Genomic DNA, 27,347 nt, shown 5'->3' with positions numbered 1-27,347 from the left:
AAATTCCTTATGTTCAATACAATTGTTTAATTATACTGCTACGTGTGTATTGAAAGACAATTAATATTGTGGTCATGTATTCTAATTCGGTTCATGTTCTCAAGTGGAACGTTTTGTTTACATTAGAGGGCTGGCTTTAGTTCCAGTGCGCGCTGATGTCGGTGTGGTGTGTGTATTTGTGCGCGTATGTGCATGACAGGGTTGTGTGTGTGTGTGTGTTTGTTGAGTGGTCGGGTGATGGCTTTCTCAGTTGTCAACAGTATCTGAAGCATAGTTGTTCAAGTTTCGATGTCATCATCATTATCATGTCACCTCCAACTTGTTCAGCCTGCGAGTCAGACAAAAGGAGTTTATTCATCCAAACCCAACCCACCTGTACTCCCAATCACAGTCAAGCCCAACCCCTACCACAAACCCTACCATTATTATTATCAACCCCAACCCAGCACCAAATCTCTCTCTCTCACTCGCTCTCTTATGCCCAGAAGGCATAGTTAAACTTGCTGTCAAACAATCACAGAAAATGCTTTTGTTTATTTATTGTGGAAAATAAATTGGCACTCATACACATTCACAGAAAAACAAACTTTAAAAAATACACACTGCAGAACAAAATTTAAAGTCAAATGAAGTTTTTTAGTTTCTTGTTATGTTTGGGTTTGTTTTTGGGGGGGGGGGGGGGGGGGGGTGAGTCTCTTCGTTTTATTTTTTGCACTCACTTACTCATTGCCTAAATTTATCTCACAACTTTTTTGCATGTATACAACAAAAAAACAAAAAACAAAAAAAAAAGAACACACAAAAAAACACTTTGGTAATATGTTGCTGATTAGCAAACAATAGTGAATTCTCTGAACAGGTTGTAAGAAGACTGATACCTTCCACCTCTGATCAAAGTATAACCTGATGTCACTAAACAGTAAATAATATACCACAGAAAGGCACTGGCAATAAAGTAAGTAAAATAATTTGTTTTTAAAAGAACAAAATCAAGTAAAGAAAACAGCTCATGAGACAATAAATCAAAAATGCATCCTGTGCAGCTGCTCTCAAGATAAATATGATATTGCATGTGCGATAGTTCAAATTAGACTTGAATGAAATGTCAGTTGAATGAAATGTCAGTTTACTTGAATTTGGGTAGAGGTACATAAAGCAAAATAGGGTTCCCACCCAACTGTAATTTCAACCAAAATAGACCCTAGCTTTGGCTGGTTCTCACCCAGTTGCCGATTGGTTGGGACCCAGTTTCACTTTGTGTACCTCGGCCTTGGTGAGCCAAAAACAAAACACACAAGACAACAATTTTACCTAAAAATAGAAAGGAAATAGAAAATCAATGCACAGAAAAAGTAGATATAAATATGACTACATTATACCAAGAAACAAAGAAACAACTTAATTTCTTCTGACTGACTGATCCTATTTAATTCATATAATCTGGTAAACACACTTTAGCTGATAGGGTTTCTACCCATAATAGGTTTCCCTCGCTGTGGGTCTCTGCACAGTGAATGATGCAAAAACATTTCTCACACATACAGGGAGATGTCACAGCTGGTTCAATCTTGCATGCCAGTGCACTTTGTCAATAATGTGACAATTGGCACGCACTATTTTTGCAATGTCAGTCGTAGCGTAAGTTTTTTTCCTTGTTCCGATACGCGGCATTGTAAATGATTTGCAGCACACCAATTTGTCCAGCTATTATAAAGTTCACAAATAACCATTTTGCCATCAACAACAGCACAGAAGCATGACAAGGTCTACATGGCCAAATCATCCACTCTGGGTAAAAGCAGTCAACTTTAACACCATCTACCATACTTAATTTGCAGGTGTTGGGGTTGGGGGCACGACAGGGATGGTCAGAACAAATATCTTTGAAGTACACACATGCAGTTACGTGTTAATAAAAACTGTGATATTTACTTTGTTAGATACAGCCAAGTTTTACCAGTCCCTCAAAACTCATGACACCAGGACAGTAAAGAAGAAATCCTGCAGCCTGATGACATAAGTTGTATTCTTACACATGTATTTTCACAAAAGCATAGTCAGTATCAGTGTGTGATGTGTGTGGTTAAATGGCAGAGACCTGCAGTCTGCTGCAGTGCATAGTCAAAATACAAAAATCACCTTATAAATGTACATGGTCCCATCACCATGCTGTAGGAAGTCACAACTGTCCACTCCTTTCTACAGCAGTAATCAAACAATAATATGTCACAGTTCTGCCTGAAGAAGCATCCCACTGAAAGTTGTCCACCATCCTCCACCAAAAGTGTATTCTGGCCCATCATACGTCTGCAAATAAACTTGTTCACCAGCATTGACCTTTGCACAAGTATGGCCTGTGCTCCAGTTATCTCCTACACAAAAGACATATCCAATCCTTGTTGATTTGTGTATCACATCAAGTCTTCCTTTTACAGCTCTATCAACTTTGTTGGGGCTGGTTGTGACCATGAAACAGTACGTCCCTGTCACTGGTGCAGTGAAGACCCCTGTTTTGTTGTCGTAACCACCGCCAACACTGGTCACAGTATGATCACAGACTATGGTCGTCTTCTCTTTCGTGGTGACAGGTTTTGCAAGTATGGCATGAAAAGCCACTGAGCTAGTGGCCTTGGCTGGAACAAAAAAGAATAAAGTCATGTAAAAGCAATGCATAAAGTAAAGATGAGGACAAGTAATAAATCCTAATGAATACCTAGGTTAATATTTCTCCATAACCAGTCTGAACAGGGCTATCAATCACATCAGTCAGGAATTTCAGGCAATTTACAGGTTTAATTCTAAAATACCAGAAAAGAAATTGTGTTGAAAGACTTCTGTAACAGATACATGACATAACTGTCAAGGTGTTTTGGCTTGGTTTGGCTGCACCGTTGTCATGATCGTTTGACTGCCTTATGTGGGAACCAGAATTTATATTTATAAGGCCTAAAAAAAAATAGGTGTGGTTACGGTAACCCGACTGTAACGATAAGCTAATGGTCTATGGGAGACAACTCCTTATCGTTGTTCATTACCATGTTTGATTGTTGCCCTTGCGGAGCTCTTGTGGAATAGAGAAGAATAAATACACTTCTACTTCTGCCCAACATGGAACCGGTGTGGTCTCAATATCGTTGTACGAATCCATTGCTTGTTCACGCTCACATCCGCATCCAGACATGACAGACATACAAAGGAACAAGACATGGTGTCTAGAATGGGGTCAAGTACATAGTGAGTAGAGATGGCGTTCAAACCACCTGCAAACTTTGACTTTGTGAGACCGGCCGGTTGGGCAGAATGGCGCCAACGCTTCGGACGCTATCGAGTAGCATCAAAGTTGATGAAAGAAGATGGAGAAATTCAGGTCAGTTCACTCATCTATAGTATGGGTAATGAGGCAGAGAAAATATTCTCGCAGTTTAACCTGAATGCAGAAGATAGCAAGAAATATGACGTAGTGCTGGAAAAGTTCAATGAGTACTTTCTGCCAAAGAAAAACGTCATACATGAGCGCGCCAAATTTCACAGACGTGAACAGAAGGAAGAAGAGAGTGTCGAACAGTACATACGAGCATTGTACGATCTATCTGAATACGCTGAGTTTGCTGAGAAAGAAACCACGATTCGAGATAGGTTAGTGCTTGGTGTTGTAGACAAAGAACTGTCACAAAAGCTACAACTGGAGAGTGATCTTGATCTACAAAAAGCTATGAGAATTGCAAGACAGCACGAACAAGTGACTCAACAGCTCAAAGAACAGAGACAGAGTACTAGTGGTGCTACAGCTTCAGTTGATTCCACCAACAGAGACCAGAAATGGAAGTTCAAGAAACACGCAAACCCAAGACACACAGGTGCTTGGAATGACAAGAAAAAGTGTACTAAGTGTGGTACTGTACACAAAGACTCTGAGTGTCCGGCTAAAGGAAAGAAATGCCACAAGTGTCAAAAACTTTCACATTTTGCAAGGTGTTGCAAGTCCAAGACTGTTAGTCGAGTCAACGCTCAGAAAGAAACTGAAACTAGTGAAAGTTCAAGCAAACCACAGGAATATTTCATTGACTCAGTGAATAGTGATGAAAGTCCCTGGAGAGAGAACCTCACAGTGTGCGGTCAGCAGCTTACTTTCAAGATCGACACAGGTGCTGATGTCAACGTTATCAGTTCTAAGACATATCACAGTCTCAAAACACCACCCAAGTTGAAGAAAACAAAGCTGGTGCTGAACAGTCCTGGAGGGAGACTTCAAGTTCTTGGACAGTTTGAGACCAAAGTAGGTGATGTGTGTCTGACAGTGTTCGTCGTAAAACACGATACAGAGTGTTTACTCAGCAGAAAAAGTGCTACAGAGATGAACTTTGTGAAGCGAGTCTGCGAGATTTTCAGTTCAGTGAAGTGTGAACCTGTGCGCATTAAGCTCAAAGAGAATGCGGTTCCATACAGTGTGTCTACAGCTAGACGCGTCCCTATTCCTCTTTTAGGGAAGGTAGAGAAAGAACTGAAAAGAATGAAGGACAACGGTGTGATAGAAGAGGTGAAAGAACCAACAGAATGGGTGTCGCCTATGGTTCCAGTTGTCAAGCCGTCGGGAGATGTGAGAATCTGTGTGGATTTGAAGAAACTCAACCAGAACGTAGAAAGAGAACGTTACATGATTCCGACAGTGGAAGAAACCATTCAACGGCTGGAGGGTTCCAAGGTCTTCTCAAGATTAGACGCTCGTTCCGGATTCTGGCAAATTCCTCTTCATGAAGACAGCGCCAAACTGACTACCTTCATAACGCCGTTTGGTAGATACTACATGAAAAGAGTACCTTTCGGTATCTCGTCAGCTCCAGAGATCTTTCAAAGAATAATGACAGAGATACTCGGGGACATAGAGGGTGTTATCTGTTACTATGATGACATCATGCTACATACCTCAACAAATGAAGAGCATGACAAGCTCTTGAAGCGAGTCTTCCAAAGACTGAAAGAGGTAGGCCTAGAGCTGAATGAAGACAAGTGTGAGTACAAGAAAACAGAACTGAAATTTCTTGGTCACGTGATCAGCGAGAATGGAGTGAGGCCAGATGAGAGCAAAGTTGAAGCGATCGTCAAGATGAAGGAGCCTGAGAACGTCGAAGAACTGAGACGTTACTTAGGTATGGTGAACTACCTGGGAAGGTATGTGCCACATCTTTCCACTGTGCTACAGCCGCTGAACAGCCTGTTGGTCAAGGAAACAGCATGGTTGTGGGGACACGCACAAGCTTCAGCGTTCACCAGAGTCAAGGAGCTACTGACTTCAGCGCCAACACTAGCGTTCTTCGATCCGACGAAACCAACAGTCGTAAGCGCTGACGCAAGTTCCTATGGCATCGGAGGTGTCCTGTTGCAAGAGCATGAAGAAGGTCTTCGACCCGTTGCGTTTTGCTCACGAACACTTTCACAAACAGAAACACGATACGCACAAATCGAAAAAGAGTGCCTTGCTTCAGTGTGGTCCTGCGAGAAATTTGACAAATTTCTCATGGGATTAGATACGTTCAGACTCATCACAGACCACAAACCTCTAGTCACCCTGATAAACAACAAAGACTTGTCAGAAACTCCACTACGCTGTCAACGGATGTTGATGAGGCTCATGAGATATAAGCCCATCGCTGAGTACACTGCAGGAAAGAATATGGTCGTAGCAGACCTACTCTCACGTAGTCCAGCATCAACAGAAGCAGATACTAGTCGCACGGAAGACATCAGTTCACACGTAAGCGTAGTGTATGCTTCATGGCCAGTATCGGACACTAAGCTGAAACAGATCCGAGAAGAGACGGCCAAGGACGTCAACCTCAAGACTGCCTTCGATTACACTGTTGCAGGATGGCCTGAGTACAAGCAAGATGTGATGCTTGCAGCAAGAGACTTCTTCGCAATCCGAGGGGAGCTCAGTGTTTGTGATGGACTTTTGATCAAAGGTGATCGTATTGTTATTCCGTTTTCCATGCGCAAAGAGATTCTCGACAGAATCCACGATGGACATCAAGGAATAAACAAGTGCAGAGAGCGTGCAAACCAATCAGTGTGGTGGCCACGTATCAGTAAGGACATTCAGGACAGAGTCGCGGCATGTAGACATTGTCTCGAGAAACGACCGTCGCAACCGAGTGAACCACTCTTGCCGACAGAGTTACCTGATCGTCCTTTTCAGAAGATCGGTGTAGACTTACTTGAGTTTAAGGGAAAACACTACCTTGTCATGAAAGACTACTACTCGAGATACATTGACATAGCATATCTGTCGAGTACCACAGCTTACGCCGTTATCTGCAAGATGAAGAACTCATTTGCACACCACGGGATTCCAGAATCAGTAGTCTCGGACAATGGCACACAGTTTACATCTGAAGAGTTCAGAAAATTTGCATCAGACTGGAACTTTCAGCAGCAGACGAGTAGTCCACGATTCCCGCAGGCCAATGGGGGAGCGGAAAGAGCAGTGGATACCGCCAAAGCTATCCTCAGGCAAGATGACATCTTTCTTGCTCTTCTGACGTACAGAGCAACGCCAATTCCAGAGCTAGGCGCGAGCCCAGCTGAGCTTGCGTTCGGGAGGCGGCTACGGACAACGTTACCGTCGCTTCCTACAAACTTCACTCCGCGTACAGTCAACCATGACCAGCTACGAGTGAAGGACGAGGCCTTCAAAGCGAAACAGAAGTTTCACCACGATAGACATCGCGGTGCACAGCAGTTGCCGGAACTTCAACCCGGTGACCCAGTTCTCATCAAACACGATGGTGAGAAAGGATGGAAGCTGCCTGGCGAGGTGACGAAGATGGTCGCGCCGAGATCCTACCTGGTACAGACAGACAAGGGACCTCTTCGACGCAACAGAAGACACCTGCGCTACAGAAGCTCCAACGACAGTGCCGGTGAGACCAACAACACATCAGGTCCAGTCATCGTTCCTGATGCGCTACGTCATTCACCAGAGCCACAGCAGACGCCAACACCAGCGCCAGATGAATCTCCACCTCCAGATGAGCCGACAGAGCATCAGCCATCTTCAGGCGGATACCACACTCGCAGTGGGAGAGCAGTAGTGAAACCTGCCCGATTCCTGCAGGAGTGATTTTGTGTTGCTGTGAAAGCAAAATTGTGTTTGTGTTGCTGTGAAAGCAAAAATGTGCTTGTGTTGCTGTGAAAGCAAATCTGTGTAGCTAATTTTGCAATGATTGCAAAATGTTTAGTTATTCTGTGTGTTGGATGGTATCCAGATTTCGGTATTCTTCAGCAGAATTCAAGGATCTTCAGTTCAAGTTTAATTGTTAACTGTATGCAAGTATAATCGAGAATTATACTGACTGTTAATGACAATTTCTAGAGACTGAACACTGACAAGAGTATGTGCATGCGTTGAACTGGAAGATCTACGCCTTGAATATTATTTGAGTTAGATTATGGTAAAAGTCAGGAAGACATTTGGTTACAGTTGAACTTGCGTCAAACGGAGTTAAAAGAATAATGATTTTATAAAGTTGATTCTTTTAACTTTTAAAAGAAAGGGAGATGTAACGATAAGCTAATGGTCTATGGGAGACAACCCCTTATCTGTGTTCATTACCATGTTTGATTGTTGCCCTTGCGGAGCTCTTGTGGTATAGAGAAGAATAAATACACTTCTACTTCTGCCCAACATGGAACCGGTGTGGTCTCAATATCGTTGTACGAATCCATTGCTTGTTCACGCTCACATCCGCATCCAGACATGACAGACATAAGAGAAAGGGGGAATGTACGTTCTGGCTCACCGATTCCGACAGACCCTAAATATTAACGCAAAATAGGCTTCTGGACTAAACTTTTACTAAAATGAAACATGCGACAAAATCAGAAAAATACTGCATAAATCCATACAAAAAAAAATACAGTAAAGTAAGGTTGTTTTGAACCAATGCCGGGTCTGTCGGAATCAGTAACCCAGAACGTACATTCCCCCTTTCTCTCATACAACCACGGAAATTACAAGCCGTTGCAGGTGTTCAAGCTAAATAATCGTCTCGTATCGAAAACAAAAGCAGACGACAAATTTAGTCAGTTGGAGTTGTCTCCCGTACTCCTGTAGCATGCACTAGTCAGTTTAGATCAGTGCGCTGCAGATCTCTGTGGCTGCACCAGACGGTTCGGGAATTCCCAACAAAAGAAAAGATCAATACGGCACTGGCAACTTCAGTGTCAGCTGAACACGAGAGCGTTCGGTCTTTTAGAAGATTTGTATCTTGAAATGAAAATTAACGAATATCGTGCTGTCCGAAGGAATGGAGTACATATCGGACAATGACCACGCTCAGGCTAAAACGATAGGACATCTGACCGACATGCGGCAATGTGAATCGGACATTTGGGGATTTTCATCGTTATATGTCCGATGTCCGACGCCTAACGACATCCCTGCCTACATTATTCTGATTGATCACAACCAAACCTACTATTATTGGACACATCCAAATGCAAGCGTCTGTTCTTGAAAATTTCCCACTGATCTAAAAATAAAACCAGTGCAATTTCCTCTGTCGCGCTTTGCCACAGAAACTCACGGTTTGGCCTGTATTTCTGATTTGTGCGCAAAAGCTTTCTTTCTTTTTTCTTTTTTTTAACATAACAATGTTTAATGTCACTGTTTGTTTAAAAGACCATGGTCATATTTGTAAAAAAAATGTTAAATTAGAAAATAAATAAGACTTTGGTATATGATTTTTCCTACACCTGTGCTGAAAATAAGACATAAAAATGTTGGTATATAAGTCGCTCAAATACAAGCAGGTATGAATGGCTCGGTTTGAGTTTGTTGCAGTTGACCCTGCACAATACGATCTATGATGTTTTTGGTAACAATTTTGCCGTGACGTATTTCACAACTTCCTGTGTTACACAAACTCAGTGATGACCAATTTTGCCTGTACCAGAAACAAGCCAGCTCCGAAATTCTCAAGAATTCTAGGATTCTAAAAATAGTACCGTTCACGCGTGAACGGTAGGTCTTGCTGGTAAACCGGCGGCTTGGGTCACTCTGTTTCAACGCTTCGCTTCAATATTTAGGCTGCCTTTTCAGGAGGCCACCGAGTGCACTTTATGCAAATGACTTGTGTAATATTGTTCCACCACGATTGGTTCTGGTGTATCACGTGGTTCATGAATATTAAAACTTGTTTATTGAATCAAGCTTTGAAAAGTGTACTTGGTGGCTGCTTTGAAACTCAACAAAGCCTTCTCCCCTTTCACAAACACTTCCCCGTCATAGCGGGTTTTCCCGATTGACAAAAATTCTTATTACACACTCAGACTATTTGCGTTTGTTCTCCAGTGGCCAATTGCATAAGAATATTCTGGTGATGAATAAACGCGCTTTGTGTCATTAGCATCTAAAGATTTCTTGTTTACAATAGTTGTGTTGATCTGATGAAGCGCGGAACTGATCTTAGGGTTGTCATGGTGAAACACTCGCTTCTGAAACAGTGCTTCCTTGTAGTTATCATGCGATATGCTCGACTTTACAACCTGTTTGCTTACACCCTTTGCTTTTTTAACCACCCCTTTCTCACTTGCAACACTGTACATCTTTGCACGCAATCCAACATACTCCTTAATTATCTTCCCATTCATTTCATCTTTCATCTTTCCAATAACCTTCTTGTTAACATTTGAGTGCAATGGTGATTCTTTAGGGTAGTCGCAAGTGTCATAAAAAGAATCTTTTCCTTTTACTGCAGGACTTTCAGCTTCTAGATCTTTGTAAATGTCATCCGCTGGAATGTCAAGTAAGAATGAATCTGTGTCTGTGTAAAGTACTCTCGATTTGGGATATCTTGGTTTCAAATAATCATACAAAAACTCAAGCATCAACAGTTTTGACAACTCTAGCACAGTAAAGCCTATGAATACTGGTTTGTCAAGCTTGACTACAAGTTTTTTCATTAAGATACCATACAGCTGTTCATGAAAGTATTTAAAGTCTTGATACTGTGGTTTGGATGTCAGCTTGATGGCCTCATTTTCTCTTGTAACAAGTCTAACATCCTTTCTCTTGTGTGGGTTTTCCATTGTCTTACCAAAGCAACTGTTGTTCATCAGTTTAAAAAAGTCTTTCTCTGATGCATCAGCGGCTTTGGTTCTCAGTTCTGTGTTTTTCATGATGTAAGGTTTCATAAACTGTTCTTGATCAAATAAAATTATACGATGAACAGCCTTCAAAATTAATCCATGTCTAATGTAAAACTGTAACAGTCTGTAGTGACACACATACTTCTTTTTGTGAAACAGATTGGGCACCAGCTTTGGAGGTTCTCTTGGGTTTACTTTTAACCTCTCAGCCGCTAAAGGATAATCATTATGTAGATCATGAAGTGATAGTGGATAGTCTAAGTCAACTTCTAGTATCCATCCCTTTCGACTGTCTGGGCCTGCTTTTAATATTGTCAGCACAACACATTGTGAAAATGGTCCTGAATAGATCTTAAAGTTCCGAAGTGGAAGCGTCTGACACATTGCCCAACCATACAAATTGTTTGCATCTAGATACATGATGTAATTAGAAGGTTTCATAGGATCAAAGTCGTCCAAGTATTTGTTGTTGGCTTTGCAGTAATTGTGTGAAGCCATACTGATTCCTCCACGTAGTCCATTTTCAATCATCTGAAGTGTAGGTAGATCTGATAGCAAGTCAATCTTTACTCCTGTAAATCTAAGAAATGCATCCCAGCTCATGCCTGGTGCAGATATGTAATGTGAAGGATCTAGATTGTAGTGCTTCATACATGTTCTTCTGTAATTCTCAAATATATCTGCAAGTAAACAAACATCAGCCAACAAATATTGATCATGATAATCACCCATTGTATTACATCCTAATTTATTCCATGCAGTCTTAGCGTGTTCATAGTCTTCGTCACTTATACCTTTACCCTTCAGCCGTGAGAAGTAAGCATCCTTTGGTGGTAACTCATCTTCATCAAACCTCTCCCACGAATCCATGTATTCATATGGATAGACTCCCTTTCTAACTAAGTCACTGTCAAAGTACTTACATGTGATTGGGAAAGCAGTTAGTGATGAAGATAAAGACTCAAGTGTTCCCATCAGATGTTGAGCAGAATCGTAGAAGTGTAAACTATTCAGAGTAAAGGCCATGTACTTTTCAGAAGACTGCGCAATGCATCTTGCTTTGTATTCATCAGTTACTGCCTGCATGATCAGATGTGAATCATAACCGCGCAAGTTATGGAAGAAGATTGGAAGCTTCCAAGTCTTAGGATCAAACTTTAATTGTAGATTACATTTGCTGTGTGCTGCTCCTCGGAACTGCCCACTTACATGATCATGATCTCTTACTATTGGATTGTCTGTGTTTGGTGTTAGACTTTGTTTGCATATCCAACACTGTGTGGTAGAGTTAAACTGTTCTTGGTCTTCAGGTTTCATAACAATGTCTGAAAGATTCAGTTGTTTGGAGCAGTCATTTCGCACTTGGTTCATTTGCTGTAAGAAGTTCTTTGCTGCATTAGGTCCTCTGTACAATTGCGGTTTAGAATGTTTACCATCTGAACTAACAACAATAAATGCATATGAACAGACTTGATGATTACTTAGAGTTACTGTTTTAGGTAGGTCTTTTGGTAAAGGTCCTTCATATGGCACAATGATAGATTCAAAGTCAGCATAAACAACATAAGGACTTTTCTGTAGTTTGCATACATTCTTAAAATACACTTTGCTGTCTGGCGGTGGTGTTGTTAACTTCACAACCGCATCATCAACGCTCTTACAATGTTGCTTGTGTATAAGTGCTGCATGAATTGATGGAATACGCAAGAGACATCGCCTACAAAAGTCTTGTTTACTATTGTGATTGCTTGTGCTCGCCATCAGTCTACTCATTGTACGAATCAAAGTGTAATGATATTTTACACCATCAGTCATTAGTAACATGTCAACATGGTTAGTATCACAATCACCAATCGTTGGTGAGTTCTTTGATATTCTGACTGGTTTCAGTTCATCTTCCTCATCCCACGTGTAAACATTTACGGTGATGGGTTTGTTTTGCTGTTCAAATTTGTCAATGCTTGTAATGCTGACAGGAAATTCAATACCAGTAAAGTTTAGTTTATTTCTGTATGCATGATAGTTAGACACTCTTTCTGCATTTTTCTTTACACTGTACAGTCTTGCCAGAACACACCACATAAAACATTTGTCATCATCATTCTTTATGTTCAGCACAGCACGTTTTTTGACAAGAGCAGGAGGTAAAGGTATGTAACTTCTACCTCTGATGGGGGCAAATTTACTTAGCTTCAATTCTATTTTTAGAATTTCACCTTCTGACCATCCGGATCCTTTCATCTTTGCATCCTCTGCAGCTTGCTCAAACCGTTTCATCATTTCATCTGCCCAGTTTCCATTCAATTCTGCCATAGAATTAAGTGCTAGTTGTCTGGTTGAAACATGAACTTCTAGCACCTCATCACTGACTGTTTTGTATTTTATTAAACTGACTATCTGCACTTTTACTGGAGGTTCAATCAACAAATTGTTTGGAATTTGTTCAATGGCGTCTTGCACACTGGACTGCACATTTTGAGGATCCGTTACTTGTAATTCAACGGTGTCAAATACTGTCGATAAAGATTCTAATACAGAGTCTTCCATCGCTGTGAGTTTGATTTTATAACTCAAAATAAAAATATAAATTAAAAAAATGAAGTTGCTTAGAATTCTTTCTCAGAGCTTCCATTTTTGTTAACACTATAAAATCTGAAATAAAAAATCATTTAACATTTGTACCACGTGGAACTAATTGTAATTCCTCTTTTACAAAGGCTCTTTGCGGTGCTGGTTCTCTCAAGTAATATATAGGTGGATTTGTCTCTACTACTCTCTTGATTTCATGAATGTCAATACTCCAGATTGGATCCGTTGCACGCTTCCTGCTGTCACCCTCAGCTTCACCGGGTGCATATAAATATCTGACTTTCTGATTGAAAGGTAGTAATGCCACTGGTGTTGTTGACTTTGGAGCAACAGGTATTGTTTTTTGTTTGATTGCATCAACTGGTCTTAACCCTGTAGCTTTAAATACCTCCAGATTCATTGCTCTAAGTACTGATGGTAATCTTTTGACCCATTCAGTGTTACGCAATTTACTTTCTGTGTCCAAAAATTCCTGATGGTACTGATATGAAAACAGTTTTTCTGCCAACTGTTTGTTAAAGCTCTCAACAATAGCCTGTGACCTGTGGTTTCCTGGAATACCTCTCTTCACTGTAACATGATGTTTTAACAGAAGCTGGTTGACAGCTCCTTTAAACTCCTTACCATCATCGCACTGAATCATTCTGGGATACTTTAGTGGTCCACGTCTGTAAATTTCTTGCAGGGCAACAGCTGTAGCTATAGCACTTTTCTCTGTCAACGGTTCAGCATCTTTGTATCTTGTTGCAACATCAACTACAGTCAGTGCATACTTATATTTCTTCCTTCTGACTGTGTCATGCGGTAAATACAGCAGGTCTATTTGATGAGTGTCATTCGGTTTAATGTTAACAAAGTGTGGTCGTGTAATTTTTCTTGGTGCAGGTAAATAGATCTGCCAAACTGCCTGCTTTGACAACCATTTCTTTGCTATATCTTGAGAAACACCTGCTGCGTCACTGAGCTTGTCAATAGCAGTTCTTCCTTTCCAGTATCCTTTTGGGGAATAATATATTTTAGATAACAAAGCATCACTCATGGTTTTTTAAATGACAGAATATTAAGATTTGACAGCACGCGCAATAAAGTAAACAACAGCCATACCAATAACAATGAAAACAATCTCGCCCACCTTCTGCTCTTCTGAAGGCTGATAAAAGTCACCCAGTTTTGGAGGAGCACTTGTCTTCATTTTCTTTCCAGTTACAAGATAGTATTCTTGAATGGCTGCATCAACATTGGCAAAGGTTTTGTTTGCATGTCCTTGCTGCCTGAGTTTATCATTCATAAAGTCTAACTGCGCAATTCGTTTCTTCTCGTATTCATCCTGTGCTTTCGCCAGTTGTTCCATGGCTTTGTTGTGCCTTTCCCTCTCTTCACCATTTTGCAGTTTAGAAAACAAATAGTTGCTGCCAGAAAATGCAAGCGCATTTACAATCGCACCTCCCACCATCATAACCAAGCTAGCCATTTTATTGTCTTACATGTTTATATTTTCTGGAATAATTCCTTGCTTCACCAAAAAGTCTTTTGTTGCAAAGGAAGCTGTCACAACACCAATTAGTTTAGCACCGTCTTCGAAGTCTAACTTTCCCAAGTCGGCTGGTTTCATTCTGATGAGACTTTTACCCAGCATTGTGTAACCTACACTCAAGCCTCCAATCACTGCAGCGTGATAAACTAGATTAACTATTGTCTTTTCAGAACTCATTTTTATGTTATCAAAATTAAAATATTAAAATTATTCCATATGAAATGAATCCACTGCAGGTACTACTGTGGGCTTTTTTATTGTTTGTACTGCTTTGTTTGTTGGTTTTGGTGTTTCTGATTTTGGTGTTTCTGATTTTGGTTTTTCTGACACTTTATATTTGCCTTGCCAAAGTTTGTAAAGCAAGTATCCACCTCCTCCAACAACAGCTGCTACAGCTACTTTTCTGTATGATAGAAATGAAGATTTTAATTCTTGATCAGTTTGTGTGACCTTAGTCACTTCAGGAATGTTTGGTGTCTGCTCAACTTCAGACATAATGTTCTGCTTTGCCTTTTGATTTAACTTTTTTTGTCTGTTCCATTCGGCTAGTTTTTTTCCTGCTTCTACTCTACCAGGTTTCTTTGTCACTGTGTTCACTTCTGGTATTTTCGTCTGCTCCACTGTCTGCTTCAACTGATCTGTCATCTTTTTTATTCTGAAAATTAATGTGTTTGAAAGTAATTAATCCAGCAACAAATGGTACTAATAAAGAACCAAATCGATAATACAGGCCACAGGCAAGAGATTCGAGGGACTTGGAAACAACAGGGTCATGAGTTAGATCATGTGTTAAGTCTTCCTCCGAGTCGAGAGGTGTAAAATGTCCAAAAATCTTTGTGTACAAACCTATAACAGTCTGTCCAATACTTCTAACCATCTTAGAACCAAGCACTGATTCATACCGTCCATGATACTTTTCTATATCTTCCGAGGAAAGATGTTGTACTTCTTCCACAGTTAACTGCTGCCCAAGGTAGTGTTTTGTTTTTCCACAAACAGCAAGTGAATACAATCTTTCTTTTTTATCAGGTATAGTCCTACTGTCACAGATTTCAATATCTGTAGCAGTCTGCATCAGCAATTCATCACAGTTCATTTTATTTTGATGCAGAATAAAATTAAAATCTAGTAATTAAACTTAACAAGAACTTAGGTAGGAACTTAACAAGAACTTAGGTAGGAACTTGAGTAAGAACTTAGGTAGGAACTTGGGTAGGAACTTGGGTAAGAACTTAGTAAGATCTTAGTAAGAACTTGACAAGAACTTGTGTAAGAACTTGTGTAAGAACTTGTGTAAGAACTTGGTAAGAACTTAGTAAAAACTTGACAAGAACTTGACAAGAACTTGAGTAAGAACTTGACAAGAACTTGAGTAAGAACTTGACAAGAACTTAGCAAGGATTTCTACAAACATACATACTGAACTGGTTGATCAGTTTTTAAAACCAGTTTCGAGTGCTTAGAAGATTTCAGATTATTCTTTATTCTTTCTCTCTCCTGTTTGTTTTCAATGACATCATTTTCTCGAAGGCACTCTTCAAAACTGTCACGGTCCTTTGAATAGAACAATGTTATTGTTTTGAGTTGCTCTCTAAAGTCTTTCAGAACTGCATTGTATTTTTGTGTTAATATCCAAACTGATATTAATGCATGCCGTCCACTGAATGCAAGCTTTGCTAGTGCACTTTTCTTTCTAACAATGTCACGTTCTGCTGCACAGTCATCAATAATAAACAGTGTTGGTGTGTTCTGAAAAAGATCGAAATAATGCTCCAAGCAAACATTTAGACGATCAGAAGGATTTACAATAAATATATTTTGATCAGACCATATGAATTTTCTCTCCTTGTATGTTCTGTTATGCTTTATGGTTGGACAGAATATGACTATGTGTTCAAAGTGATTTATGTAAACAGTCTGTAATAAATCCAAAACATATCTTGTTTTGCCGCAACCTGTTGCCCCACAAATCAAAGAACAGTGTGGATCTTTTGGAAGAAAATCTAGATACTTCATTTTAACACGTTCAATAAACAATATCCTGTAATCTGCTTTCAGAGATGTTTAACTGCGCATCTGACACAACAAACACGTAGATCTTAACTGATTTACTACTACTCCCTACTTCCTTTTCAATTTGTATTGTGATTCCTTCTGATCCGTTTTCAATTCGCCTTCCACTTCCATGCAGTTTGTTGTCGTCAGTTGTTCTGAGATCCAGCCATAACGCATATTTATTTGTCAAGAAATCTTCTACGCCAACACCGTGTAAATGTAGATCTTTAGCCACAAGATCAGATGTTGGGTCTTTCAATCTTCCTCCAGTAAAGTACTTTCTTGCTTCATCATAGTGTTGGTATGGCAGCATGCCAGATGCAAATATTTGGTTTGGCTGCCCTTCAATTGTGCAATATACTCTATTGATTAGTGGATTGTAAAACTTTTCTATTTGCCTTTCATATGAATCTTTTGGTTCCTCAAACAACATAAGTATTCCCTTCATTGACCTAGCTGGTGTATTCAAGTTAATGTTCCAGATTGGATCAGCCTGGCTTTTTGAAAGTGTACTGTGATTCAACACTCTTTCATAATAGATAGGCAGCTTAGAACTGTACTGATTTTCTATAAGTCTAGCCAGTTCAGGATGGTTTACAACATCAAACTCTAAAGAAATTCCAGACACCTTATACTTTGCTTCCGGGTCTTGTGAAAGCATAACACGATCATAACTATTGAAAGTCAGGTCGTATGACAGCCTGTCACGCAATGCTCCTTGATAGAAGGGAGGATGTGAATTTATGAGTTCAAAGTCAAGTGGAATACAAAATTTGTTTCCAAAAGCAACATTGACAGCGTTATCTTTTTTGTTATTGTCAGCTTTATCTCCTGCTCCTATTCTAACTTTTATCCCATTGTCTGACTGAATCCCTTGAAACACTCTGTTTTTCTTTTCATTGTCGGTCAACCAATTATCTGCGTAAACTAAAAATACATCTGCATTATTCAATGACATCACTTCCCGCCCTTCCAGTTTGACAGTAATCTTCCTCACAATTGCTCTTCCTACATTATAAGCCAAAGTCCTATTTTCATCTGAGCCAGATTCTAATTCTAATTTGAATGATAGTCTTACAGTGCCCGGTACAATAACATCGTTCTTACCTAGATTAGGAAACCTAACAGTAAGTATTTCATTCTGATCAATAGTAGAAGGATTATTTGTAACTATAACTGTTTGCCTTATTCCTTTTACCCCGAGAGGTTCTTTCAGCCTTCTGTAAGGATCAAGAACAGAACCGAACGATTGTGCCATCTTTTTTTATTTTCAAAATAAAAAATAAGTTACAAATGGCAGAAGGTGGATTTGAAGATTTATTTGAGCCAGCGGACGACATGAGCGAAGCAATCCCTTTGGTTCCCTACCATCATTCACTGCATTATGAGGTGGCACGACATGAACTTCTGGAAGGTAAAGTTAGAGATTTCTACAAAAGTTTAGGAGAAGAACCTGATGTTTTAGATCCAAACCAGTTCAAAATGGAAGCAAATCATTTATATACAACTAGCGATAAAGGAGAAAAAGTCCAACTTACATATAAATCTAATCCTGCTAAGTTTCTATCAAAAGTTTCACTAAAACAAAAACTTACTGCTAATCGACTTAGGCAATTAGATATTGTGCCTAGCACACGGTCATCACCTTCCCATGTTGTTTCCTTACTTCAACAAGCAGAACTAGGACTACCAACTGCTACTCAAATAGAATCTGTTCCATTGCAAGATCTTAATAAACTTGCAGATGAGGCTGATCAACTTATACAAGAGATAGAGACTTCTTTTTCTGAGGAAACTTCACTGAAGACTCCACATGAACTATTACCTATGAGAGAAATAGAAGCCCTTAATCAATCACTACAAACCATCAGAGGTGAAATAGCAAATAATCTGTCAAAACTAGGTCAGCTGGATGAAGATATAAACAAAGAGAAACAAAAACTTGCTGATGCTGATGATTTGAACCTAGAACAAGAAGTAAAAAACAGAATTTCTAAGCGTTTAAAAGATTTGCAGGAGGAGAAAGCCATAAGGTTAGAAGTTCTAAGTAACAATAGAGAACAACTGAGAACACAGGTCAGCAGAATAAAAAATACAATTCAAAGAATCCTTTACGAAGACACAACTCTTGCTGAAAGAATTAGAACGCTTTTCAGAGAGCAGGGAATCACAATAGCTAGTATACTAACTGCGTTAGGATTTGCAATAAGCACATTAGTGTTAACACTCACAGGTGGCACTGTCACACTTCCACCTCCACCTTCACCTTCATCTCCATCTGATCCGGGATGGGTAAAGAAACAACTCAAACACATTGCAGAACTATTAAAGAAACTAGCAGCAAAAGCTTTGGATGCACTTCCAGGAATCATTGGTTCAATTGTTAGCTGGCTGTTATCTTTTGCAGGTAAAGTTGTTGGTTTCATGGCTGAACATCTCTGGACTCTAATAGTTTTAATTGCAGGTGTTCTGCTAACGAGAATAAAGCAAAAGTAAGCCTACACCCACTCCACCAATTACTAGAGCAGTCTTCTGCGATTCATGATCATCACTAATACTAACAGCTTGATCATCACTAGTGACAGAATGATCTTCACCTGCAGCGTGATCTTCACTTGTCACGCTTTGTTTCTGTTCATTGTGATATGGCTGTAGCATCGTTCTGATTTCTGAATTCAGTTCTTCACCCTTTCCAAGCGGCTGGGTGTCACTAGCAATAATGATTTCATTGTTATAATTTGTTATTGTTCCAATCTGCAGCTGGAGATCAGAAGGTAACATGTAAAGGCCGTTACCAACAGCAAAGTCAACTTTTGATCTTGCATAACGGAGAGAGTCTTGATACCTTTTGATGCTGGAAGGCAGATCAACTGCAGAGTTTATGACATCTTCTAAATTTGATAACAACTGTTTCTGTGCACCAAACCCTGTGCTTGTTCTCAGTATGTTTGATCGTGTCTGTGCCTGCGAGCCTAGCAAGCACCACGCATATGTTCGGATAGATTCATTGATCCTTTCAACACCTGATCCAGTGAAACCTTTGCCGGTGTCTAATATAAAAGTAGTCCATGCATTGTGGTGCTGTTGTTCTATTGATCCTAACTGTACCTGCACATTTGAAGAAAAAGATGTATGACCTGGCCAGTAATCAAAATTATACCTCCTGTGGACACCCCATAAATATAGTGTTCCCATGCCATGATTTTTGTCTTGCTTTTGCCTAAAGTCGGTCTTAAAATCTATATTGAATTCATTGCAGAGACGCTCATACACTTTCATGTTTATCCTATTGTTGAATGGGTTCCAGCTCTTTTCATGCGGCATTGGTGCCTGAAGTTCAGACAAGATTCTCCTGCACTGATAGTAAACGTGAAATGTGTACACACACTTTGTCAGTAAGTTTGAATTATTCATGTGGTCTGCATAGGACACTCCACATCCTGTGGTTGCACAGAATATTGCAAAGTTTAACTGATTCTGATAGAACTGAATTGGGTGAGAGTTCCACATCTTTGGAACACTATCATTTTTGATTGGGGGATTTAGGTAAGAATGGAATGGGTCAGGCACTTTAACGCGAATGGATTCTGTTTCTGTTACAGCAAAGTCCAACTCATGGAAAGAAATAGTCTTTGGATTGTAATATGGTCCAGTTTTGTATTTAACGTCTTTGTTGAATTTATACTGACTCATTTTTGTTGTTGAATAAAAAATGTTTATCACACTAACAAATGTGAAGACTAGTGTGCCAGTTAAACTTGCAAACCCTATCAACAATCAAAATGGAGGAATGAAAGTTGCACTGCATGAAATTATGTACAAGGTTACTTGGTATAATATCAGTAAAAAAAAGGCTAACAACTGGGTTAGAATTAATGGTAAAACACATTCTGTAGAAGATGGTTACTATGACTTCTGCACTTTAGAGAAAGAATTGTTTGCTCCAGTAGGTATTACAGCGAGTTTAAATCATGCAAGTCTCATTGCTACTCTTACTATGCCCAAAACTAGAGAAGTAAACGTTGAGTTTCCAACCAAACTCCTTGATATGCTTGGAATTACAAATTTATACAAGGGAACACGTCCCATTGACATGGATGTTAACAGTGTACTGTTTGTTCACATGAGAGAGCTTAACACATCCTATAATCTGTTTAATGATCAGCGTTCTGATCTGCTTAGGATTCTTCCACCGAGTGATGCCTCTTTTTGTAAAATGCACGTGCCAACATTTAAGACACTTCAGTTCAAGGACTTGGAGGAAGGGTGTCATGAATTCCTACACATTGATCTGAAAAATCAAAGTGGACAACCAGTTGATTGTTTGTTTAACATTACATTGGAAATAGTTCCATAAAATATTGAGTATTAAAATGTCGAGTGGACCTACAATAGTTTATCCTGTTGCATGTTCAACTATAGAGTTGAAAGATTTAGCAGACGCTATCGACTTTGAGAGCAATGCTGAAGTTGGTGCAGTGTATGCATTCGAGTTTACAGACACTGGTCATTACAAGAGAAAGGAAATCGACGATGAAAAGAAACCAAGATTTCTCAAACTAGGCCAAATCCGTGATGTTAATGTACCTGATCCAATTGTCGATGACATATACTACATGTGGAAACATCAGAATAAAAAATGGGTACTTAGTCCTGTTATAAAAAAGATTGACTGGGAAATGAAGTTTGAATTTGTGAGTCCATACACTCTTGTTGGAAAAGACGACACATTCCGTAAGTCAATCAATGCTAAACCACTAATTGTTAGCCTTGTTCCTGCGATTAACAGCAGGGGAGAAGTTGCAGTTAAACCTTTCCATAAGAACAACTATCTCATTCACAGAAAACAAAGTGTTGAAAAGGACGCTGACACCATTGTCGATTTTATACCCAAGCTTCCAATAGGGCAGAATGCAACTATGATATTTGATATAGTTGTCAGGAAAAGGGAAGAAACCACAAACACTGTTCTAATGAGAGGAATAAATCTCAACTGGAGACCATTAAATGTTGAAGAAGTCAGAGTATTTATTGCTGTTCAAAAGGATTCTAACACAATAAAAAAACAGACGTCAAACCAAAATGTTGTTGTTAACGCAGATATAAATAATTTAACAGAAATAAGAAGTATTAATCTTACTTATCTTGATTTGATTGCTTTCTACTATACAGATAAGGTGTTAAGCAATGAACAGCTTCAAAGCTTAGCAGAAACACTGGCCAGTGAGAATTAAGATAAATATTTTATATTTTGCATTAAAAAGATGACTAGCAGTGTGAAGCTTTATCCTAATATTGATGAAAGTGCAGCAGAAAGTCAACAATTCAGACTGGCACACATTAGTAATATACAAAAACAACTAGAAGATGAATTAGAAAAATATTCTCGCGCTAGACGTAAGTACTCAACAACTTACAACAGCCTTTCTAATGCCAGCACTGGTTCTACTATCCTTGCATCAGCTGCAGGTGTAACGGGAACAATTCTGTTAGCTACCGGAGTAGGGACTCCAGTTTCTCTAATCCTAGGTGGTGTCGCAGCAGCAGTTGGTGGTTTATCATTTATAGCATCAGCTATAATGAAAAAAATTGTGAAAAAGCTTGAAAAACACGAATCCATTTCCACTCTTGCATCATCAAAATTGTCTAGCCTAAAACTGTCTATCAGTAAAGCACTTGAAGATTCAAAAGTTTCTGACGAAGAATTCAAACAGATACAAACAGACTTTGATGACTACAAAAGTAAGAAAGCAAGTATTCAAACAAAAACACGAGCTGAATATAACAAGCCAATCGATATAGAAGATCTGAAAAAGCAGTTTTTAAAAAAGGGGATTCAAATAGGACGGGAAGAAAAAGTAAAAATAGAATCACTTGTAAAGAGTTAACTATTCGTTTAGACAGTCACATTGCATGTATCAGATATAATTCTAAAAGTGAAAGAACATATGAAGTAAAGTTTGTAAATGAGAGAGCGTATTGAGCTTAAGAATGTTGTATAAGAGAAAGGGGGAATGTACGTTCTGGGTTACTGATTCCGACAGACCCGGCATTGGTTCAAAACAACCTTACTTTACTGTATTTTTTTTTGTATGGATTTATGCAGTATTTTTCTGATTTTGTCGCATGTTTCATTTTAGTAAAAGTTTAGTCCAGAAGCCTATTTTGCGTTAATATTTAGGGTCTGTCGGAATCGGTGAGCCAGAACGTACATTCCCCCTTTCTCTACATACAAAGGAACAAGACACCGACCTACCCTATTTTTAGGGGCCGGTCCTATAACTTTTTATTACATTTGTCAAACAAAAAAAAAAACCGAGTGCAAAAAACGCAATGAAAGCGAAAGCGCCCGAGTCGCACACTTATTTCCCTGTCAAGTAGGTTTAATTTGTACACATTAGAAAAAAAAGTTAAAAAAAAATAAAAAGTGATTGCCTACCTACCTACCCTATTTTTTTGGGCTATGTTACCGTAACCACACCTTTTTTTTTTTGGCCTAAAGGCACACCGATTTTTACAATGGCCTCTGACATTATTGAACAGTGAAGAGAAATCTGCAGAATGAATTATTAAGGCACATGTATACCTGTGATGTGCTGCCCCTCCCCTACCCCTCTTCATTAACATTAAATCTGAAGGTAATTAAGTTCAGGACATTTTCTGAAGCTTAAAAAAATAAGCCATTCAAATAAAAATTTAAAAAACAAGAAATTCCTCCGAGGTAGGAAAAACACCCCCGTCCTTACCAGAAGTCAGAAGTCAGAAGTCAGAAGAGAGAAAGTCAGAAGTCAGAAGTCAGAAGAGAGAAAGTCAAAAGTCAGAAGTCAAAAGTCAGAAGTCAAAAGTCAAAAGTCAGAAGTCAGAAGTACAAACACATCCAGTGAAACCTATACACACCCCTATACCGGGGGTGTAAATATATAAATAAAGTAACCTCTCTGGGTCATGAGCATTGTTGGGAGAAACTTAGAGCTGGCATCCCAGAAAATGCCACTAGAAAATGATTACTACTTCTCAGGGGGAACTTTTTTGTGAAGATCGTTGAGGACACCCACACACACACATATATACACACACATGCACACGCACACATCCACACACACACACACACACCAGTTCCTGAATTTCAGGAGCTGGAAGACAATAATCATAACTTTTCAAAAATAATGTTTTAGTTTGTGATCGAACAATATTTGTCTTTCAGTTTCATTGAGCTATTTTGGCCTGCAATTAACATAATTATTTGAAAAACAACTGGCGAACTGCAACTACTTGATAACTTTATCTGCATTAGCTGGGCTATATAGTATATTCATGAGAAAAGTACTCACCAAGATTGGTCTCCAGTGATGACACTGTGGTTTGATTGGATGCAACTGTGCTCTTCAGCTTTGACAAACCAGTCTGCAGAGAGGAAATATTCCTGTTTATTGATGTCTTGTCTTTCTGAAGTTGCCCAAGGTCTGTCTTCTCAGAAGTTACATCTTGTGATAGACTTCCAACATCTTTCTGCAATGCTGTCACGTTTGTTTTCAGTGATGAAAGGTCTCCTTGTGTGGTGGTGCTTGTTTCTTTCAGTGCCACCATCTCTTTCTCCAGTGTCATGTTTTTATCAGCTGTACTCGTCATCCCTCTGTGCAGAGCCTGAGTGTCAGTCTGCAGTTCTTTGACAAGCTTTCCACACTCTGCAAGATCTTTATTGGATTCTTTCTGTGCCAAAGCATCTTTCTCCAGTGTTGCAATAGTTGTACAAAGGCTTGTGTTCTTGGCGGTTACAGTTGCCATCTCTTTGTGCAGAGCAGCATTGTCAGTCTGTAGCTCTGCGACAAGCTTCTTACATTCAGCAAAATCTTTGCTCAGCTGATCCACCTTTGTAGCAATGTCCAAAAAGCCAACCAAGACCTGACCAGCTGTGTTACCCTGCTCACTTGCTTCCACTGGTGTCTTCTGATTGCCAGAGAGGTGTGAGCTTGCAGCTTCAGGAGACTCAGTAGCTGAAGTCATGCCAGGGCCATGTGATGTCTGTGCAACTGTATTCACAAAGTCACTCAGGGAGTTCATCAGAGGACTCATGGTCGTGTCATCAAGCTTGTACTCTAGCATGGTTTCTTCATCAGCCTCTTTTAGGACATCAAAATAACGCTGGACATCAGCTTCACTGAGGACATCCAGCTGAACATCTTGGGAACTTGCAGACTGCCCGGAGCATTGTCTCTGCAGTTTTCTCAGCTTGCTATCTGCCTCATCCATCTTTCTTTGAATCCTCTCTGCCATACATTCCGTTGCATTCTCCAGGCTCTTTTGGCTTGCACTGTGAACTGTGCCTGCATGCTGCAACAATTTTGCATAATCACCATCAATTTTTTGCTTCTCTCTCTCGCTCTCCAGAGTAAGCTTGTCCTTCTTGCCTCTGAGGGTCTTCACAACCTTCTCAACTAGCTGGATCTGCTGGTCTTTCTTCACCGAGCTGCTATCTCTGGTTTGCTTTTGGTTGATCTCTATGAGGCCTGTTGCCTGGCAGCATTTATCATGGTAACGTCGGCACTGGGAGCACACTTTGTTGGGGCATTTTGTGCAGCTGTATTTTGCCGTCTGCTCTCCGTCACACAGGTCACAGGCTGGGGCTGACAGACTTTCCTCTTCAAGGTAAAAGTTGTTCTGAAAATAACAGTGTTTAAACATCAAGAAGACTGGCTGCAGCGTTTGAATAACGAACAAAATGTTTCCAATTCTATCCCTTTGTGTGTATTGTATATATATATATATATTTCCTTCTTCTAAATTTTCTGCTGGTTTTGACAAAATATGTTTTTTATGCAGATGAGATCTATAAAAAAATTAAAAAAAGATAAAAAAACCCAATCATTACACAGTCATAGGTTACCTGGACCAATCTGCGAGAGAGGCTGAAACTTCTCTCTATGTATAATATGGTTTTTTTCTTCTTCTGAAAGTGTCCAGCAACCTTTATTTTGTTAAAATATCTTGGTATCTAACAAAAAATAATGGCATCATACTCAAGCACAAGTTTATTATATCTAGTTCAAGAGACATTAATCAGAACATATATATAAATATAATGTTAAAAATGTACACTTCCAGGCTCATAGCCATGCAAACAAACATTAACTGATGGGTCGCGTGCGCTCTGAGGGCTTCTCCCAATTCAAAACTGTTTGGGCCAATAGTGGTTTTCTCAGATGAAAAAGATACATTTTGGGTGTGAACTATTCTTCGGCGCTGTAAGATAGAAACTAATGCTTCACAACTTGAGCTATAAAAAATGCCTTCTATCGAAAGATATTTCTTTTTGAAAGGGTGGAAGTTATGATTAAAGTTACAAGAGTAGTTCTAAAAAGGAGCTGCCCAGAACCGGGTGCGTTGGCGAGGAGTTGTTGCGGCCCTATGCTCCACAGGGAGTCTACAGGAATAAGTCAAGAAAGTCAAGTCAAGAGTAGTTCTAAAAACTGCTGAGGCGGAAGAGCAGGCGCCCGATATACTTTAGCTCAGCCCCAAGTGCCCAAGACAATGTGTATATATTTCAATCTAACAATCTCACCTGCATGTAACCAACTCCCCCAGGTGGAACAGGTGTCACTGCTCTACAGGTAGGACAAATCAGTGTGCGTCTTTTTGTGGTTTCACCCTCAGTCCTCTCTCCTTCATTCTGTGGGCCCTCCTAAATATATAAATAAATACATAATATAAACACAAGTGCACACTATGAATTTGGCATACTCTAGATACAGTCCTGTGGAATTGACCTAAAAGCCTGAAAGAAGAGTGAATTGTGAGATACAGTCAGTGCGACAATGAAGCATACACAGGGCTAAATCTGGACACTGACATGAATTCGTCATGACAAAATGATCGAATCAATATGTCAGAATAGTTCTTCAATTAAAACAAATTCTTGTTAATTTTTGGTCTCTCTGTCTTCGGCTCCTCAACTCTTTTGGGAAATTTGCTGCCAGTTCCACCAACAGCTCAATACATGTATGCAATGACACATCTGATACCCTACCCCACTGGCTGGATCTGCATCAGTGCATGATTTGGAAGGAAAGAAAATGACACACACACACACGTCTGCACACTACAATACACAAATTACAATGCTAGTATCTGTATCTGTATCTGTATCTGTCTGTTACGCTGCACTTGTAAAACAAGTCATCCAGATGTCTGGCTAGTAATGTTGAACAAGTGTCAAGTTCAACAAGTTTGAAGTTTGTCGATTTTAATTTTTAAATACACACCAGTGATAACTGTTGTGTGCCATCACAGGTAAGCTGGCGTAGACACGGCAGGCAAAAGGTATGAAAGCAAGGTAACAGCTTAGGATGCCGTCCTCGGAAAGATTCTAGACAAATACTGCATGTTTTGCGATGATCTAAGTCGGGGTCCACCCCACCAGTCGCCATTGTGGCACCGCACTAGAAAGGAATGTACAAATCATATGACCACCTCCTCACGCTGTGGTTGGTCGAACAGTGGGCTTCCTACTTTTGGTTCTACTTTCGGTTTAGCATACAATGTACATGTACGCATTCGTTTCTTGGAACTCAGATTCAACATCCGATTTCTGCCAAAAGATGTTGTGAATTGTATCTTACTAGAATGTTTCAGAGTTTTGGCGATGTAACTAGTTTTAGTAAGCTATAATAATGCAGACATATATGTATGAAAAGAAAACCTGATAATGTATTCTAATTCAGTTTCTGTTCTCATCTGGAACGGTTTTGTCTGCGGTTGGGCTTTAGTTCAAGATGGCGGCAAATTTGTTTTGGTTGGAAATAATTATGGGTTGTGGTTTTCAGACAAGAAACTACTTTTAAAATGTAAAGTATTTACTGGGTAATTTTGAACTTCAGCATTGTAAATTCAGTCGATATTCATGCTAAATTTAACACGCTAAAGTTCAAGATTCTTCTCTTCTTCTTTCTTCAGACTGCCGCCTTCATCAAAGTGAAGATTCTGCAGACTTGGACTTGGAGAGAGTTGCGAAGATGATTTGCAGCTG

At 39.6% G+C, this 27,347-nt stretch overlaps 1 protein-coding gene across 1 annotated transcript; it reads right to left on the bottom strand.

The window, feature by feature from the left end:
• Window positions 1-683: 683 nt before the first annotated feature.
• On the bottom strand, window positions 684-26,797 carry LOC138961547 (myosin heavy chain, clone 203-like). The gene is made up of 4 exons (XM_070333206.1): window positions 26,584-26,797; window positions 25,884-26,003; window positions 23,656-24,982; window positions 684-2,633 (listed from the first exon to the last, which is right to left on the bottom strand). Exons 1-4 carry the CDS (start codon window positions 26,746-26,748, stop codon window positions 2,227-2,229), a joined length of 2,019 nt encoding a protein of 672 aa, XP_070189307.1. The 5' UTR covers window positions 26,749-26,797; the 3' UTR covers window positions 684-2,226.
• Window positions 26,798-27,347: the final 550 nt, after the last annotated feature.

Source organism: Littorina saxatilis, linkage group LG3 (genome assembly GCF_037325665.1).
Source record: "Littorina saxatilis isolate snail1 linkage group LG3, US_GU_Lsax_2.0, whole genome shotgun sequence".
Classification (NCBI taxonomy): domain Eukaryota; kingdom Metazoa; phylum Mollusca; class Gastropoda; order Littorinimorpha; family Littorinidae; genus Littorina; species Littorina saxatilis.
This window is presented reverse-complemented; position numbering and strand designations above follow the sequence as displayed.